General features: G+C 48.4%; 2 protein-coding genes across 12 annotated transcripts in view; one reads left to right on the top strand and one right to left on the bottom strand.

The window, feature by feature from the left end:
• The first annotated feature begins 1307 nt into the window (after positions 1-1307).
• On the top strand, positions 1308-14172 carry LYSMD4 (LysM domain containing 4). 4 transcript variants are annotated; one of them, XR_014229159.1, is made up of 4 exons: positions 1308-1393; positions 2945-3232; positions 7210-8552; positions 14128-14172. XR_014229159.1 is itself a non-coding variant. In XM_082321158.1 (3 exons), the coding sequence occupies exons 2-3, from the start codon at positions 2960-2962 to the stop codon at positions 7759-7761; spliced, it is 825 nt and encodes a 274-aa protein (XP_082177284.1). In that variant the 5' UTR covers positions 1578-2125; positions 2945-2959; the 3' UTR covers positions 7762-8552. The 4 variants fall into 4 exon arrangements, 1 of the variants encoding a protein (XP_082177284.1); XR_014229160.1 differs by lacking the exon at positions 14128-14172 and having other exon boundaries at positions 7210-8365; positions 8466-8604; XR_014229161.1 differs by lacking the exon at positions 14128-14172 and having other exon boundaries at positions 7210-8005; positions 8219-8552.
• MEF2A (myocyte enhancer factor 2A) overlaps positions 13442-19230 on the bottom strand; it is a 99075-nt gene continuing 93286 nt past the window's right edge. For all 8 annotated transcript variants that reach the window (XM_082321151.1, XM_082321157.1, XM_082321150.1 and 5 more), the window contains 2 exons: positions 15030-15156; positions 13442-14532 (listed from right to left, as the gene is read on the bottom strand). In XM_082321151.1, the coding sequence (XP_082177277.1) occupies positions 14184-14532; positions 15030-15156 (476 nt within the window). In that variant the 3' untranslated portion in view covers positions 13442-14183. The remainder of the gene's footprint in view (positions 14533-15029; positions 15157-19230) is intronic.

Below are 19230 nucleotides of genomic sequence, written 5' to 3'. Positions count from 1 at the left end.
GCCACGGCCCTGCCTGGCCACTCGCCCACTGCCCTTCCAGCCCTGCCGAAATCACTCAGCCCCACAAAGATGTGTGGGCCAGCGAGAGCCGTGAGGGAGCACTGTTGCTTAAAAAAATAACATTGATGCTTGGGGAGCCTGCCTTCCTCTCCAGTGTGACATTTATCAACCGATGTTGCATCTAACCTAGAGGTACCAAGAGCTGGAGAGGAAATACTCTCCCCTCTTGCCTTCCCTGTTTCCAGCACCCGGATTGCACGAGAGAAGGCAAAGGGATAGCTGGCAAACGCGCGTAGCTTTAATTTCACTTAAAGGTAGGTTTGTCCATCTCCTTTAGCGCAAAGAGCGCCCAGCTTCAGGCTTCTGAGCAAAGCCCCAAGGCCGTCCCTCGCAAGAGACCCTTGGGGCGAGCGGTACCCGGTTCATTCCTGCAACCAGCTATGAGGAAATATTCCTCCTCTCCCCCCCGCCCCAGAAAAGCTTCGCATGTGGAACTTGTTAAAGATTTGTCCTGAGCTTGTTTTTTAAACACAAGCCCCGAGCGGGGATGGGCCAAGGAAAACATACCAGTGCAGAACACACCTCGTCAGCTCCACCAGCGGCTCTGCAGGCACCGGCTTCGCCGCGGCTGGAGCCAAGCGCGAGCGGCGAGTCCGTGGGGCGGCGCGGCTGGAGGGGGGACGCGGCACCGGGAGCTGTGGCCGTACGCGGGGCGCAGCGAGGCGGTGCCACGTGCTAGCCACAAAACGCGAGGGAAAAGGCTGATCGTGGAAATCACAAACCGCCAGCGCCGCGCGTCTGGAGGCAGCCTGGCGAGCGAGGCTGGCTGGCAGGGGACGCGCCGCGGCGGTACGCGCGTCGGCGCGGGCACGGGAACGGCGCCCACGTGCCCTCGCCAGCCTCGCCGAGCAATGGCGAGCAGCGCGAGGCCCGGACTGGCCACGCCACCCCGCCAGCAATGCCTCGGCACTCCCAAAATGAGGCCGGGTCCACTATAGATGGGATATGTGTGCGTGTGATCGATATATTGACAATGTAATAACTGAGATTTCATTACCCCTGTAGGTACATCAGGGTGAGGTGTGTCACTGCACTGGCACCACACGCGGGGCTGTACAGACGCACGTTGTCTCCCCGCTCTGGCGAGCGCTTCGCGCACCGGTCTCGCCCGGGCTGGGCCCAGGGCCGCGGGCCCTTTAAGTGGGGCCCGCCCTCCCGCCGACACGTTCCGTGCTGACCGCTCAACCAACCTCGCTCCACCGCCTTTCTCCGCCACCCATTGGCTAGGCGGGGCTGAGGGTCCCGCCTTCCGGCGCTGTTAGCCAATGGGAGGAGAGCTGGGCAAGATTCGGGGCTAGGTTGGTGCGTGTGGCCGATGGCCGGCGAGCGGCGGGTCAGTGCCGGGGGCTCGGGGCAGGGTCCGCCACGGGGGACGGGGCCCGGCCGCCCCTCGGGGCGCGGGGGCTGCGGGGAGAGGGGCAGGGACCGCCCGCCGCGGACCAGGGGAGCGGGCCCCCCCCGAGGCGCTGAGGGGAGCGGGGCCCTGCGGGGCGCGGGCCCCCCCTGAGGCGCTGAGGGGCCCGGGGCTCCCCTGAGGCGCTGAGGGGCCCGGGGCTCCCCTGAGGCGCTGAGGGGGTCGGTGCGGGGCCCTCGCCCTGCGGAGACGCTGCCGCCGGCCCCGGGAGCGGTTGGGGGAGCGGAGCGCCCATCCCGGGGTGGGGGTGCCCCTCTGCCCTGCCGGAGCGGGGAGGGGGCGCGGGGAGGCGGGCTCCTGCCTCCCTGTGGTGCCGGCAGCCCGTTCGCCATTTGGGTTGGTGCGGGGCGGGAGCCCGGCCGTCACCCTGCCTGCCCGACCCGGGCTGGGGCGGCCGGAGCCGGGCTGGAGAAGAGTTTTGTCCCTCTCTGGGGGGAAGCGAAAGGTGAAGTGCGGCGGGAGCGCCCTCGGGGGAGGCTTACGGCTTATCTCGAGGCAGGGGTGTCCCACGGGAGCGTCCGGGGAGACCGCGGCCGTCGAGCCTAAGCTCCTCTGGCACAGCTGCGTGCCGTGCTCAGTGCTAATGAAATGGCATCAAATGGTAGTGGTTTCACCATAAGAATCCCTAATGGCTAGACTGAGAATATTAAGGTCAGTGGAGTTCTGTGAGAATGGGGGGTTTTTCTTACCTGTACCTGACTCTGACAACAAATTGTGGAGCTGGGGATTGAAGGAGAAAAGAAAGTAGCTTCCTAATAACTTGCTGCTGTAGGCCTAGCAGTAATTAAAGCAAAGTGCTCAGGCAGGTTCTTGTCTTTATACAACAAAATGGCCTTAGCATTCAGGTTGAAGTTAAGTGTGGCTTGAGCTGTCCTTATTGAAACAAAAAAAAAAAAAAAGAAGTGCACTTCCATGAAATTAAAATGTGGATTCTTAAAGCGTAGAGAATTAAGGACTTCTGGAAAAGTAACGTAAAGGATAACATTGGCCAGTTTTTAATGTATATTGGTAGGAGATCTGATGTGGTGGTTCCAGTCTAATGGCTCCATGGATTATTTTTTTTTTTAACCAGAGTTAAAGACTCTCAGATCAAGTGACTCTGCTGCTTGTTTTATGAAATTATAGAAAGTAGTCTTTAAGATGTGTAGCAAAGTAGAGTTATATAGTGGTTTGTCCACAGGTAGACAAAAAAAAAGTTTGAAAATAATGTGCCCATTGTTGGCAGTTTGTGTACATAAGGTTTCTAGTATTTCTGTCGTTGCTGCTACAGTGGCATCCTTTAGGTTTGCCCCGAGAAGCTCTGGGTAGAAGGACAGCTCTGTGTGTGTGTGTGTGTGTGTGCGCACGCGCAACAAAAAAAGCGCAACAAAAAAAGCGCTACTGCGCTTTTTGTCCATTCCCCCACATCTTCCATGCTAAGAAATAAATACAGGTATTTAGGAAATGAAAAATGTCTGTTTTTTCTTCCAGGTGCTGGTATAAAAGATGAGGCTGAATGAGAGCCGGACAAGATCCTTCCAGGCTCCTGTCACCATCCATAATTACCCGGGCAGGCAGGTGTATGTGTTTCCCAATGGCCAGTCTGATTCAGAAGAGTCATCAGAGGAGGAACTCAATGTTACGGAATTGCGACCGAGGGGCAAGGAGCAGCAGCGGTGCAGCGCTTCTCGCGACAGAGTTGGAGATGTGGTACTTCTGGAACGAGAGATTACAGAGGATGATAATCTTAACAAGCTAGCCCTGCAGTATGGTTGTAAAGTAAGAGCTATCTCTTGTTTGTTTGGCTTTAATTACTTTCGAGGTGTTTTATGCGTAGCTTAGTTTCCAGAATTACAGGAAGGCATGCTGTTGCCTAATAGTTTTGACACTGAAAAGTGTTTGCACTGAGTATTCCACGAATGGTCAATATCTGGGTGAAACTGAGCCGGAGAAAGGCACAAACAAACAAATGAACAAGAGTTCTTCAGCTAAAAGCCTAGGAAGACGTTATCATCAGCCCCACACCCTGCGCGACCTGCTTTCCTGTTTAATTTGGGTGACTGTGCAGTGTAGCAGTCATGATTTGTACTTAGTTATTTAAGTGAGGGCAAAAAGTAGGAAGCTGAGTACAGCAATGAAGGTGAGAGCTGTGCTCTCAAGGAGCATACAGGTTTTGAAGCAAACTGAACAGTACAAAGAAATGCCGCTCCGGTGGGGTCTGGCTTGGGGTTTTTTTTACATTTATTTTTTGAAAGGTATGAGCTTACTTATTGCAAGGAAGGCCCAAGTCTAACAGGGGTGGGCTTGCAGAAGGAGAGGTGCCAAAGCCCGGGTCACAGAGGCCAGGTGCTGTCTGTGCATGTGGGTTTTGATTGCTCGCTGTCGTACCCAGAAGCGTGTGCGGTTCAGCCATCTGCAGGCGGAAGGGAGTGCGTGTGCACGGTGCATTTTCTCTGGAGTTGGAACATACTACAGAATACATTGTCTTTGTTCCAAAGCAGAGAGCTTTATAGAAAAACTGTTGAAAAGTTTAATTACCTGATCTGAACGTTAGAAGTACCCTGTTGTTTAGCAGTTAGAACTGTATTTTTAGAGCCTCCTTTATCTGCGAGCTAGACTGTGATTAAGAAGTTCCATGATGCAAACAATTGGACAGTGACCTGGATGGGGATAATGATACAGTACTGGCTCAACTGCTGCAATACTATTGCAGTCTGCCTTGCTTAACAGCACAGCTGTGCGCTGCAGCTGAAGTAAGAGAGCTTAGAGGAATTGCGACAATTCCTCCCATCCCATTCCCTTAGAAACAAAAACAAAACAAAAAAAGAAACCCTTCTAGGTTCTGCTGACGAGCCTGATGCCTGTGAAGAAGTGAGTCTGGCAGGACTTGAATAGGCCTTGATTGGCACCGGTAGAGCATGAGAACTCAGAGCTACAGCGGTTGACTTTGTAGTCGTATGCGCTCATCTCATCTCTAAGCAGTAGCAATTGCGTTGTTACTGCCACTTACGCCAAATCACAGCAGTTTGGTGAACCCAAAGAAGGAAGATTCTGAACGACTCTTTTGGTTTATGGCATGAAGAAGCCAGCTGTGCCCCCTGTACTGCAACTCAGGAGGGCTCAGTCCTGTCCCTGCCACCATTGCTCGTCTGCCTCCTCTGCTGCCCCGCTCCCACAGCCTTTCGGCCGCAGCGGGTGTGGGTAGATCCGCTCTGCCTGCCCTCCTGAAGGCTGCTGGGCTTGTCCGGTGGGGAAGGCAAGCTGATGGGGAGGGACCGGCTAGTCAATGTTCTCCTCCCATAGGAAAAAAATTGTCCTACGGCCTGCCTCCCTTCCAGAAAGGGCACTTCTGACTTGTTCCAGTTAAATTGAAGAGGTACAGAAATGCTTATTATTGGAGATCTGTGTATTTGTTTGATTACAGACTGGAGCCGATAGATTTCGATGTACTTTGGTTTACTTGCACAATTAGGCAGCTCCTGAAAGGCTACCAGGACATCAGTGAGAAAGATTTGTAGCCACAAGTATATGCAACTGTGTTTAAAAAAATCCAGGATGAGCTTCTCTGTGAAATCAGTGAGGACTTACCCTTGGTTTCAGAATCATCAGGGCCTACTTGGGGTGGGGGTATTAAGACAGTGCAACAAATAGCTTTGTGTGTGCTACAGATAACTTGGCAGAGATGCAAAGCACTTTAAAATTCTCATTTTTACTCTTGACCATTTATAGTCCTGGCCTGCTTTTGGCATTGTTCTTAGCTGGGACAAGAGGAGCTCACTGCAGCCAAAAAAATGAGTACAGAAAATAAGCTTAAATGGCTTGTGCAGCCAAGTGCTCTTGCATGCTTCCCATCAGCTTTGTTTGTTGTTTCTGCATGAGTGCTGCTCCACTTTCTGTTTCTAGATCCTTAGCACAACACTGCAGTGTTTGATTGCAGACACTGAGGGGGATATTTACTGTCCCAATAATTTGCTTTCATTGGAACAAAGCAAAAAATTGAAGCACCACCTCAGTTAGGAGGCTTTGGGTGAGGTTGTTGTTTGTATGTATACTTAGTTAAATAATTTTGTGGGGTTTAAGTCCTGATGTTGGGCAAACTGTGAGGAGTCTGAACCAGCAACTGAGGATTCCCTTCGCCTCGGGGGCACCAGATTAGGATCTAGATTAAACGTCCCATTTTCAGATTTCTCAAGCTTTGCAGAGAAAAGTGCAGGCCCTGGGCCTGTGGGAGCTCCCTGCAGGGGCGGGAGGCCTGCCTTCCCCTTGGCACCTCCTCTGCTGCTGGGGGTCCCTGCCCGCTCCTGGCAGCGGCACAGCCTGCCAGTAGCCCTGAACGTCTGTTGCAATGGCAAAGGAGGTGTTCAGGCTCCCTTCTGGTGTATTCGTGTGTTGCCTTTTAAAAGGAGATCTTTGCCCTGAACTATCGGTGATTTTGGCGCTGAGGGCACTTGCACGTTTGCTGAGGAAGTCAATCACTTTCTTGGGTTTAGTTCCCCAGTTCCGTTGGTAGCCTCAAGCTTGTGAATGCAGTTCATACAGTGATCTGCGAGATTTCTAAAAGAACGAATCAAACTTTTTCCAAAAGTGCAGTCCTCGTACTGTCCTGTGTGATATGTCGCAGGTGGTTAACCTGTTTGTGTTGCCTTTCTCTTAGGTTTGGGGTCTTGCTGTTATCTTTGTTTTGCATCCTCCAGCCTTTCCCTTGAGGTTCTTTCGTGTCTCCTTGGCTGCTCTGGAGAGCTCCTCGCACCCGTTGACAGTCCTGTTTGTTTGTTTTCTTTGACACAGGATTTAGGGCAACTGAGGAGTTCATGTACTGACTTATTAGGTGGTTGTCAGTGCGCACTGTATTAAGCTGTCTTCTCTTTATTTAACATTAAACAAAGAAACGCTGCCTTGCCTTTGTCTTTTCTTTGATACCGGCTGTCCTTGTGACTTGCGCTGTACGTATGGTTTGTTCTTTCTTGCTCCTCTTACTGCTGTTTGCATCACCGAGCTGGGTGGGAATACCAGTCACAGGTGGAGACCCCGCACACGAGCAGCCAAAGATGATCACAGACGCACGGAGGTTATTGCCGTAAGCGCCCCTTCGGCAGGAGCATTTACCAGCTGTGGAGAAATGAGCTGTGTGGAGTGGCCGAGTGCAGAAGAGGGGTGGTGCTTGGGCACCCGAGCAAAGGGTGCTCATGCCTGTGTGGGAGAGAGGCTCGCCTGCTCTCTGCCCGGCTGTGATCTTGCTTTGAAAACTGTGGTACGCTCCAAAGATGGAGCTCTGTTCGCTCTGAAATCGTTTTCCGAGCAGGAGGAGGATTTTCCCTGCTCGTATTGATGTTGTCCTCTCACCTTAAACACTCCTCATGAATTGTTTAAGGTATGAAGACTATCTTTAAAAGGAACTGTTATAAAGACTTTTCTTGCCTTAACTTGGATTAGAAAGTAAGTGAGAGAAGGGTAAAGAAAGCAAAAGGAAGGAAAAACAATATTAAGCAAAATACAGCCTATGAGAGGAGATACAGGAGCACCAGAGGAGGTTGTAGATATTGGTTTAATAGGGGACGTCTCTATCCTGCAGGACCCAGAGCATCCCTGGAACAGCTGGGAAATCTCTGCAAAGCACTCAGCCATTTGCAGCCAGGGCTTGCTTTTATCTTCTGGCTGCTGCTTGTACACTGGTTTTGTAGCTACTGCCTGCTTCGGTTCTGGTAGAAGGCCCGGTTCTCCTGCACTAATGTTCCTGTCCTTTTTGGATTCTGTAGGTTGCGGATATCAAACGTGTCAACAACTTCATCCGGGAGCAGGACTTATATGCGCTAAAGTCCATCAAGATCCCCGTGAAGACCCACGGGCTGTTAACGGAGAACGGCAGAGAACTGAGGCCGCTCCTGACGGCGCCCTCCCAGAGCGGCCTGACGCTCGTGGACTTACCGGACCCCGACGACGGTGCGAGCAGCTCTGCTGATGGCAGGCGCCTGAGCGACTACTTCAAGGGGATTGACAAGAGCATTCAGGACGCGGTGCAGGCGGAGGTCCAGCTAAACGCAGAGTATTGCGTGGACGCGCTGGAGAGGCCGCTGCCCCAGTCCGGGAAGCAGAAGACCAGTAATGGTGCGGACTGTGGAATCCAGTGGTGGAACGCAGTTTTTATTATGCTCCTGATAGGAATTGTCCTGCCAGTATTTTATATCATCTATTTTAAAACACAAGGCCTGGTGGCCCATACCTCCAACACAACACTAACCTCAAATATTTCTACAGATGGATTGGAAGGGAAATTACCACAGAACTCAGTTGGAGAAAAAGAATCCTGAGGGGGAGAGGCAGCCAAATACGGCCTCTCCTCCCGGCACTGCAGCCCGTACGCCAGTGCCTCTGACTCGAGTGCATTCAGGGGGATAACAATGCAAGATGTTTTTTATTTTTTTAAGTAGCTGATGTTGTAATCCTGAACTTGGCTGAAAGTGAGGTGCTGTGATGTTATGGAAGAATAAGGATGCTTTGTTGCTTATAAAGATCATCGGGCAGCTGGCGTAACGTTCGTGAACGCTGCTGAGGGCAAGTATTTTGTAGCAATTTACTCATCTTGGTTGCTTCAGGTATTTCTTAATGCCTTGTCTTAAGAAGCAAATCTTTTGCTGCTGAGATCAAGAGTGTAGTATTAATGCGATTGGAAAGTTTGGGGGTTGTTTGCATTTTAAGGAAACACTTTTTACTTAGAGTAGAAGCGGGGACTCTTCTTTTTCTCTGAACTGGCATTATCTCTTGCAGACCATGGCAGTGTCGGCATACTTAACCCTAAAATGATGACTTCTGCTGTGTTAAGCGAGGAGTGCCGTGGCACCTCACCTTTTCATCCTTTTGAGCAAACGTTTAAGCTGTGTTCATTAGGATGCGTCAAGCCCGCCACCGGGAAGGGTGAGCCCAGCCCGCTCCTCCTCGATGAACTTCAGAGCCTGCTCGTGACAGCCGGGGGCTCTGCAGGCGGCGCTCAGTGCTGAATCCCTGCTTTCGCCAGGGTGCTGCTCCAGCGCCAGTGCCTCAGCGTGACCGCAGACGGCCAGAGGGTATGGGAGGAGGACGAGAGAGTAGCGTTAGGCCTGTGGTACGTAGTACGCGCTTCTCAAAGGCTCGTTTGTTGGGGGCGGATCTAGCCGGTGTTACTTTATTTGGGGGGAAAAAAAAAACAAAATCCGTAATGGTGCATTTCAAACACCCAATTGCAGCCATTGATTTGCGTTTCTGTGTTTGTAGTCTTCACGTGAGAGAGCGTTGCTAAGCTGCACTTAATTTGCAAGGTCCAGGAAAGCAGCCCTGCGTTACCTTAGAGTCATGGAAAGCAGTGTAAATCCTTTACGGAGGGGCCTGGGAGGCTGCTGCAGGTTAAACATTTCTGTGACCTGCTGACGTTTGCATTTAAAAGCTTCTGAGGGTGTAGCAAAGGCCAGTGAGGCTTCGGAGGCTGGGGGGGTCCCGAGCTGTCGGTACGCCTGAGCTCTGTGCTGTTCAGGACGAGTCAGTAAACACCACATCATAGGAGGGAGTAGAAAACGAGGCTTGGGGGAGCTTTGCTGCGTAGAAAAATTTGTCTTAAAAATGTAATTCAGCAAATTCAGGGCCTGCTGGTGGACGTAAACTCTCTCCTAGCACCACACGCCGAGGTATTTTTGCAGCACAGTTGCATGAAACCTGGAGCCCACGGTCCGACATGAGCTGCAGGCAGCTGAGAGCGGCGGGCTCTGCTCCAGCACGGGTCCCAGCCCTTTCCTGGGCCACTTGCACGGGGCTCGGCTGGTCCCCAGCCGCTGAGCTGGCAGCCGCCGCCACTCCTGAGGCGAGGGCAGAGCCGGGGGTGTTTTGTCCTCCAGAGTTCAGCCCTGCCCCGCCGGCGGGACGGGGCCTTTCCCCGGCTGCCACCGAGCCCTGCCGGGGCGTGAGCGAGGCCGGAGCAGCGCTGCCGGGGGGCTTGCGAGCGGCTGCTTGGGGTTCGGGTGGGTTTGGTGTTGCTTACAGCTCCGTGAGCGAAGGCGAGAGCCGCGGCGTGGGCTGGTGTCGCACAGACGCCGTCTCTTCCTGGCCCGAGGCAGAGCAGACGGACGGAGTCTGCGTGGGGAGGGGGAGATGGGATTGAGGCTTCCCGGCCAAGCCGGCAGAACCGTACGACGTCGTAACGATAACCTGTGTTTCCTGCAACTGTCAAAAAAAAGTGCTCAGGAAAGCCTGAGGGAACCTAACTTTTGTAAATGAGGACTCTGAAGTATCTTATACTGAAAAAAAACCCTTGTATTTTTCTTCTGTGAAGGAAATGTATCTCTCTTTGTTCGAAGGGGGGATTATTACATTTTTAAATAAAGCAAACAAATAAAAGCACAAGGGGCACCACCCACCCCAGGCGGCTTGCGCCTGTTTTTTTTTTTTGTCACCACCACGGGCCCAGGCCGCAGCCCCCCGCGCGCTGCCTTCGTGCCTCGCAGCATCCCCGCCTGACGCTAGAAACAGGATGCACGCGAACGCCTTTACTCTACCGGGGTTCTTCTCGGGCGGAGGATGTTTGCTCCCCAGAGCCCCGTCCCGCTGCAGCGAGCTCGCGGGCCGGCGCCGCTTCCTTACTGCAGGTTGCAAAACGCAGAACTGCGGCCGCCGAGGCAGAGCAGCGAGGGGACGGGGGCCGCGCTGCGTGGTGCAACTCTGCCCGCAGCCGCCACCCCGGCAGCTCCCCTCTGCCCCGCTCACCCCAGCGCGGAACCGGGGCGACGGCCGCAGAAGGAGAGGTGAGGGTCTGGAGAGGGGCACCAGGCTGCGCCTGCCCGGGGCTTCTGCACGCGTTTTGTATGCGGTTCTGACGGAGCATCAGGTCTCGGGCTGAACGTAAGCACGGGGAGCCGCAGCCCCCACACGCCCACCCACCGAGTCCCAGAATCGTCGCTGCCGTTGAAAACCAGTGCTGCAAGGCTGAACCCGAGGATGCGCCAGACAAAAACATGCTCTGCAAACACGAGAGAGGCTGGAGTACACAGTAAAAGCCAGTATCTTTACTTTAGTGAATGCAGGATACAAATATTTTACAACAACCTCTAGCATTTTCTTAACCATTTGATAAAAAGTTCACTAGAATATTTATTGTATATTGAAGAAAAAACAACACATTCAGGGAAAAAAATTGAGATTAACTTATTTTTTTCTTAAAAGATTCGTCTCAAGGATGGCAACAAAGTCCAGCTTGTGCCGCCAAACGGCTTATCATCATTAAACCGTGAACAGCTTCTTTGTGAACTGTTGACTACAAACATTTACCAAATACATAAATCTCTTTTAAAAAAGCCATTTTAAATATAGCAAAGCAGTGTTCTCTTGCACAGCAAAGTGAAGAAAGTTTCTACTAAGATTTAAACGTTTACATTTGTTAAGTCTTTCTTTCACATTCTAATTTAACTTCTTCCCGTGGTAATTGTTAGGAGTTATTTTGTTCCTTATTTACTATGTATTTCTTGTGCGCACAGTAATTCGCAAGTTTCTGATGCATTAGTGTCCTTTAAGTGAAAGGAAAGGCTAAAGCATTTTTCTCTGACGAATCCCTGATAACGTGTATTTTTAAACACCATAGCGAGAGCTCGGAGGTGGAGAGGTGATTTGTCACAACAGCAGATAAAAACCTCAAATCACTCGGACGTGAATGGGTTCAGGCTGGGATCGGATCCACTTGCAACTTCAGTCAGTAGAGTTAATTAAAAAAAGTATTTTTTTACCTGTTGAAATGTCTGTGCTCTGTCGTCTTTTTTTTTTTTTTTTTATAAAACATTTTTACAATTCCTAAAAAAGCATGTTCCAAAGTTAGTGACTCGTTACTAAAAATCAGGCCTCCCGTTTACCCCCCCGAGGCGGGAGGGCTGCGAGGAGCCTGGTTCTGCCGGGGCTGGGGCGGGCTCGGGGCACCGCCGCCGCTCTGAAGAACTGGGGGTTTTAATTCATTGGTGCAATTTCAGTACAAACTCTAACCCTTACGTAGCTTTTTTCTTTAAGAAAACAGTAACCGTACTGTTTAAAAACCTGCATAGAAATAAAGACTATTGAGATACAGTCAGCAAAGCCATCTTATAAGGCACACAAGAAAATAGACAGTAAATGTGAATGCAGAACTCCCACTCGGATGTACAGCAAAGTTCATATATGTGCATAAATAATGAAAAAATCACATAACTTCTCAGAGCATTAAAAGGTTCTCTGAAGTGGTAAGTGATTTCAGTCCCTCCGGAAACAGGGCTGCCCTTCGCAAGTCTCCTTTTCCTCTCCGCTTCTGTAACCGACAGCCAACGGCACCAAACGGAGCGGAATTTCCAGGGGCGCGTGGCCGAAGGAATTGAAACCTGGACGTTTTTAAAGTTCCCGTGACCACAGGAGCTGGAAGTACTGACCCTTCTTCAGTCGCGCGTTAAAGCGAGCAGCCCGGGAGAGAGCTGGCCCCCTCGCATCTCCACCTTGCAGTATCATAGAACGGATTTTTTAAATTACAAAAAAAAAAAGAAAAAAATTGAAGCCTAAGCAAAAATTTAATAAATGCCAGGGATAACTTTAAAGGCGTTTGGGTGATACAACAGCACTGTAGTTTCTTCCCCAGAACGACCAGCAGAAAGGTTTTTCTGCGGCTACTTAATTTGGTTCCCAGTAAAGCGCTGCGGTCGCGCGTCCGGGACGCTGGGACGCAGAGCAAGGACCTGGACGGAGACCAGATTTCGACAGGGCAAGAACGCTCCCTAGCGCGGAACGGGCTCCGCCAACCCGGGCTGGCGCAAGCCGGTACGCCGGGGTTCTGGCTCCCGAGACTTTTGTTTGGTGCCCAAACGCGGCTTTTGCCCGCTCCGAGGGACTGGCCCGAGCGGGGCCTGAAGCTCCCAGGCGCGGCGGCCCGGCCCCGGCCGCCCTGGTCCCGGCGCGGGCAGGCTGCACAGCTGAGCTCGAGCCACCGAACCAAAGCACGAACCAAAACCCGCTCCCAGCGCGTGCCGACAGCCGCCGGATTCCTCGCTCCGGGTCACCGAAGCGGCAGAGAGGAACGGCAGATTTACTGCGGAGGCCGAGGCTTCATCCCAAACCACTTACCAACTTAAAAAACCTTTTGTGCTCATCTGATATGTGTTATTTCCCTAGCAGGAGAAATTAGGTCAAGTTTTTCCACCGTTTTTTTTTTTCCTCCTCAGAAGAGGCAGCTTTAAAATGATGCCTTAAAATGTGTCGTAACAGATTTTTTATATTTATGCAGGATGAACTTAACACTGGATTTTTTTTTTGCCACTTTGCTATTTATATACATATATATAAAATGTATAATGAAGCTTAACCATACAGCACAGAGATTACAATTTAACGGCACACATTCACCACCAGTGAGGGGGACAACCCCTTTATACACCCTCTGAAAAATCTGGATAATAATATTAATAATAATTAAAATCCAAAGAAAGTACAGTATATTTAACAAAATAGTAAATATTAAACAGTGAATACTCTACTTAATAAGGACCTCGCCTTTTTTCAAGTTGGCGTCAATCCACAAAAATATACTTTTTAATCTGGTGAACGTACAATACATAGGTACTTACACCAAAGGTGATAATATATTTAGGATGCTATATACACAAAGAGTTTGGCTCAAATTTAAATTTACATATAAGTGTTCATGGCTTATTTTTCCCCCAAGGTTCCGCCTGCAAGTTTTTCCTTTTCATCTTTGAAAGCAAAAACTAGAAAGTCAAAATAAGATAAAACTATACTCTACAAAAAAGCTACAACATACAGCTTTGGCTTATATAAATAATTCATAGCAGAATGTGTTCAAAAGTACTGTATATAACTTTATATATAGTCTTCAATTCATTAGGGTATTGTTTTCTTTAATATAAAATATACATGAGCTAAAATCCGTTTCTATATTTTTCAAAGGTATGAACGTAAAAACAAATTTGTCAAACATATTCCAATTATAACTTAATATATTAATTTTATTTTGTTAATGTTCTATTTTCTAGGCTAATATTTTCTGAATATTTCATGCGAGTTCTCTATGTCTCTCTTTCACTCATTAAAAAAATCACTTCTTTGACCCAATACACTATTTTTATTTTTTTTTTTTTTTTTGCACGTGCAAAACAGGGTTTTTGTTTTTTTTTTTTTATTTCTTATAGCATCAGCCCTTCTCCATGCACCCTCTGCAATAGAGACCCATGCCAGGTTGGGTAATATAAAGGTCATTTTATGTACAGTATTGCTTTCTCTTCTTCCTGCTTTTCTACTGCTCTGCTGCTACAAAGCATTATTTCTTAACTACGAGTAACCATACAGCTTGAATAAAACACACAGGGACGTTACTACAGGCGAGCCCTCTCGGTTTCGGCAATCTAGTGTGGTAGGATTATAACGCGGGTACAATGTTTCCTTGCAAAACAGGTTATATTATTAAAACGACAAGTCCAGGTAAGTGCCAGGCTAGATCAATACCTACAGGATTGTTCTGTTACGTTTTACCATGGGACATCTGCAGCTATACAAGAAGTTTGTCATAAGTGCCTGATGATTCTGTGTATGCTACACACACGAGCACATATATATGCATGTGAAGATATATATATGCATGTATGTATATACATATAAATATACTTATTTCATGTCCTTATTTATAAATTTAGATATGTCAGGACAGTTCATTTTGAGAACACAAAACTGGAGAGGCAACACTGCGAGTTTATGTCACCCACGTGTCCATCCTCATTCGTTTTACCGATGGACTCTCTCTGTCTTCGGAATTCGGTGGCCTTCCCAGCACGACAGGTGAATGGAAGTCGCTTCTCGGGTCTTCCCGGTCGCTGCCGTCGTAGGAGCTGCTGGAGCTGCTGAGGCTGTCGACAGGAGAGCGGCCCAATTCCTGCCGCGACTGCTGCTGCTGCTGCTGCTGCTGCGCTTGTGGCTGCTGTTGCGGGAACCCCGAGGGAGTTACGCGGTCCCGGGGAGGTGAAATTGGTTCAGATTTTATGTTGATGTTTTGGTTGGTGTTAATGGATAAATTTGAACCCTGAGATAGCTGGCTGCCAGTACTGGGAAAGAGAAAACCAAAAGGCAGAAATAAGAAAACACGAAAAAGGAAAAGAAGGCGACGGTTCGTGTGTCTGTGTGATCTTGTGGTTCAGCACCCTCAAAATGAATATGTAAATAAGCGCAACTCACTGAAGCGAAAAAACAAAGTTGAAAAAAGCATCAATTAAAGGTCTGAACGCATTTACAGAAGTTGAAAACAAAGAGGAATCTTTCCAAACATTTAAGATCATCATGGGGGTGACTCCTTGGTAAGAGGCTGGGCCTGCAGGGACACAGCTCGTCGGCTCGAGCGCCGAACTAACTGAAAAGGGGGTGCACAACACGAAACCCGAAGGCTTTTGCAGCCAAGGAGCAAACTGGAAAGGCAACGGACCATCGCCAGCAGACAAGAAATTAAAATGGCCTTGTGCTGAATACCCGCCAGCGCAGGTTATTCAGCCCGAAGTGGCGGAAGCTCTGGAGCGGGCGCGGCGCCGCGCGGGTCCCGGGTACTTACACGAGAGAGCTGAGGGCTGCTGGGCCCAGGTGGTGCTGCTGCCAGGCAGAGACCTGCCCCAAAGACAGCATTCCCGGGGAGTTAAAGCCCTGCAAGGCAGACAGGTCCGCACTGGTCAAGGAGTAATCTAAGAGGGAAAAACAAACAAGAAAGTAGTTTATACATTTATTTTTTATATATATACATACATACATATATATATATAAAAAACCATATATATATATATATTTTTATATATATATAAAAAACCATGTGAGAATGTGTGATACGCACACGTAAATATAAAGGCTTTCTGCCCAAAACAAATAAAGGCAAGTGACCCAAAGCAGTGCAAACATGAAAACTTCGAAGCCTGGGAGGCGTCCTCCTAACTTCACAAGGAGCTGAAGAGGACGAATGACCTCCAAGTGACCATTTTCTGCATTCTGCTTTCTATTCCTACATGTTGCAGTCTCATAGAGCTTCTTCTATACCCACAGGTACAACATATTTACGCATTTTTATATCTCTATGTGCATCTTACAGTAAAACAAGGCTTTGCACTTTGGAAGATTTTCGTCTGCATGGAAATTCCAAAATGAAACCTCACATTCTCCCTCTCCCCGCAGTAGCCTCACTTGTTCCTTTATGTCTGATTAAACTGTCATCTCTCTAGCAAATAAACAAAAGAAACCTCTTTATTTAGAACAAAAAATTGTAATTATGTAGAAATACAACTTAAGTGGATAATAGAAAATACAACATATTCCTCATCAACAGTCAGTGACTGGCTGTTAGTTTTGGCTGGGCTATAATGCTTAGGCAGTTCTCACTTCATTCACACAGGGGAAGTTATTTTCACTTTCTCATTATCACTCATGCTTTTCTTTCAGGTTTTAAAACAAAGCCGCAAACACTCCTCTGCTTTTAATTATTTTGTAATATAGCTTCCTTAAAATAGTTTCTATTCTCTTGAGAATGCGACAAAACGCTAGCAGCCAAACTTGTTTTATACTGCCAGCAGATGAACCAAAAATTCTGCTCAGGCAGGGCTTGTGCTTTGTTTTGTGTTTGGCTTTAGGTTTTCTGGCTTTGTTCTTTTTTGCGGGGAATGGGGGGGTGGTGTGGGTGTTTGGCTTTTTGTTTTTTGGATACTTTCTTTCCCCGTTCCCATCCACCAACTTGTTCGCTGTGGACACCTCCTTTAGCAGCCTGCAGGGGAAGGAGAGCCGGGCGCCAGCGGGGCACCGTCCTTTCCAGAGATGCACGCGTGCAAGAAGCTTCCTGAAGACCCTGGGAAGCCCAGCGGCACCCCAGCAAGCGAAGCTGCTTACGCTGCCTTTTTTCTTTTTTTGCTTTATTTCTTCTCAGTTGACATTTTTATTGGAACTCTGAAAAACCCTCACAAGTATTTCTGCACAGATTCAGAAAGATTTTTCCCAAGCCGATCAATCCAAAGCCCTTTTGCAAGACTAAACTAGAAACTAAAAAAAAAAAAAAAAAAAAAACACCCCAGCCCTCCAATGCCTAGGACACGCACTCATCCTTCAAAGCAGCCAGCCCTATGACAGTGTGCAAGTGTGGTGAATGTAAACCCTTGAGCTGGATGTGCTATTCTGTGCCAACGGGATTTCTGTAAGAGCAAACCTGAAGAAAACATTTATAGGAATTCAGTTTCCATGTATTTTTTCTTTGCAATTACAGCTTTTATGATAATGGACAATTAACTTCTGGTACTTTAGACAGAACGTGTCTGATGACAGGGGTTTGAGATACTTCTCCAAAGACTACACACGCCACTACACAATTAGCTGCATTATCATCTCCCTAAATAATCCTGTACCTGCGAGCAGTAAAAGCAGGACACCAATTTCTATACACGAGTGGCTTGGTGCAAGATGGAAAAGTCGTTCAGACAGGAGAGTGCCTTCTGCGCGCTGGAAACCATTACTGCTGTGACCCTAACAACCAGATACCTTTGAAGTTTGTGCCTTTGCAAAATAACTGACCTACAGCCAGTAAGATAATTTATGGCTAGATATGCTCTGTCAAGTGTAGGTTACTATTTAACTGATCTCTGTGGGTTTTGAATATTTTTTTTTAAATGCCTAGATTGCTTTAGAACAAGCAACTCTGTTCCTTCTGGCCCTTCCTCCAGCAATCTGCAGAAAGAATATTTCTCCAGGAAAACAAAATTTATAGAATAGTGTATCTGTGCAAAACTGATATCCAACATTCTAATTAAGGATCTAAGAGCTGAATCTATCCTTTCCAGCGCTGAAAAAAACCCTATCAATCCAGAAAAACAATTTAGGTATCTAAATTTTATCTTGGTCCTTGGACTGTAAAACTGAAATTGCTATGGAAGTAGTGACTACCCTGAGAATATCCAGGTGACAATTTAGTTTTAACATCAGATTTCTTTTTGCAAATCCCCTGAAAGGCGCAATCTAATAGAGACAATTTAAAAGTGTCTGAAAAAACACTAAAGGCTAAAAGCTTTTCACAAATTATTGCATTATCAAAGGAAACGGGCTGGGTTTTGAAATCGTACCCCCGTGATAACAGCACCCGTCCATTGTGCGGGACACCGGTTTCAATTGCCTTTGCTGCCTCCCGAGACTCAGACCTCGGTCCCCTCGCCCACAAAGCCTGCCTTAGCCATCAGCTTAAAGGTTTTTCTCGATGAGGGACGCGCACAACGCCTCCCGAAACACCGTCGGGCTGCGTGAGAGAATGAAGGGATCGTTCGGTGACAGGGACAACTCAAGGTGGGTCTTCTGAGCAGGGACCAGAACTATTTGTTTACTTTAAACAGCCACTAAATGCAATATATAAACAACCTTTGTGGCAAGTATCAAACCAAGATCTGTATGTCCAGCAAATTCACATTTAAGCTTATAATCCAAGACAAGTCACCAAGCACAACTCCTCGCTCTGCTCATTATACTGCCATTGCAACCCCATTTTCTCCTTCATTCGCTTCTTTAGACTTTAACCCTCCTCAGGGTGGCAATTATTTGCATAAATGTTCACCAGTGCAGTTGGGCGCTACGGCAGCATCGGGATTTACTGGTGCTGATGACTAAAAGGGGCCCTCTCAAAATGCAAACCTCGCACGCACCAGTAACGGCTTGTGCCTCAGGGGCAAACCAAGGCAGAAAGGGGCTGGAGGGCACGAAGTGTCAGGTAACGAGCACATCGATAGAAAAAGATACAAATACAACAAGACGTGAGCTGTTTGGCTGGAAGATGGCTACAAGTCTAAACTAAAGACTGTAGGGAAGGCTTTCAAAGCTAAAACAAGGGGAGAAAATGTATAAAATCACATCTTTTTTGTTGGGAAAATAATTATGAATGGATGGCTACTCTATCCCATCTTTCCACATCATATACCCCCGATTGAGCCCCACCTTGCAGAAAATGAAGAAAATTACAAAAGCTCCGCATCACTCAGGTTTTAGCCGTTTTCTACAAACCTTGAAGGTTTTTTTGGATTTGTCCTGACCTTTGCACAAGAGTAAGAACATTAGGTCACTGACGACAGACCCGCGCAGCATTTTTTTACCCTTTCTTAAATATATTATCAGAGACGCCGCCAGCGCTGCTGCTGGGCTCAGCTTCGGGCAGCAGCAGGTACCTTGTGGAGCTGTCTAAAACGCGTTTTGTCCGACACCGGGGCAGCTCCTGATGTACTCTGAGGGAAGCCGCCCCTGCAGCACGCGTGTCCTCGTCCCCCTTCCCCCCACCACTATCAAAGCCAAGTAAACCTCGCACAGCGGCTCCTCAAGGAAAAGCCATTTATTCCTTCCTAGCGCGCCCTCCACTGCCTCCCGGCTTCCTGAGCATCTCGTGCCTGCCAGCTGCTTGCGTACAGCCCTCAAAGACGATACAGGGCGAGGGGAGAGACGCTGCTGGGGAATCGCCTCTACTGGAGACGTGGATCTTCCTAGCAAGGAGACAATACTACTCTCAAGCCCTTCTGTCTAGCCAAAGAGCCAGAGCTGATCAGCTATAAAGGGAAGCTCTCTCGTGTAGCTCAGTTCCTAAGAGCTATCATTGCAGAAGAGAGAAGCAAGATTTTTTTTTTATTTTTTTTCGAAAGTCTATCAAATGAGACATAAATAATGCCAACACAGTGGTTCCCAGTTCAGAAATTCCTATTTTAACAAATTACAGCACTTACACTTGAATGTCTTCACTAGACTTCATCTAAAACGAA

The sequence above is a fragment of the Platalea leucorodia genome (genome assembly GCF_965183815.1).
Source record: "Platalea leucorodia genome assembly, chromosome: 9".
Classification (NCBI taxonomy): Eukaryota; Metazoa; Chordata; class Aves; order Pelecaniformes; family Threskiornithidae; genus Platalea; species Platalea leucorodia.
This window is presented reverse-complemented; position numbering and strand designations above follow the sequence as displayed.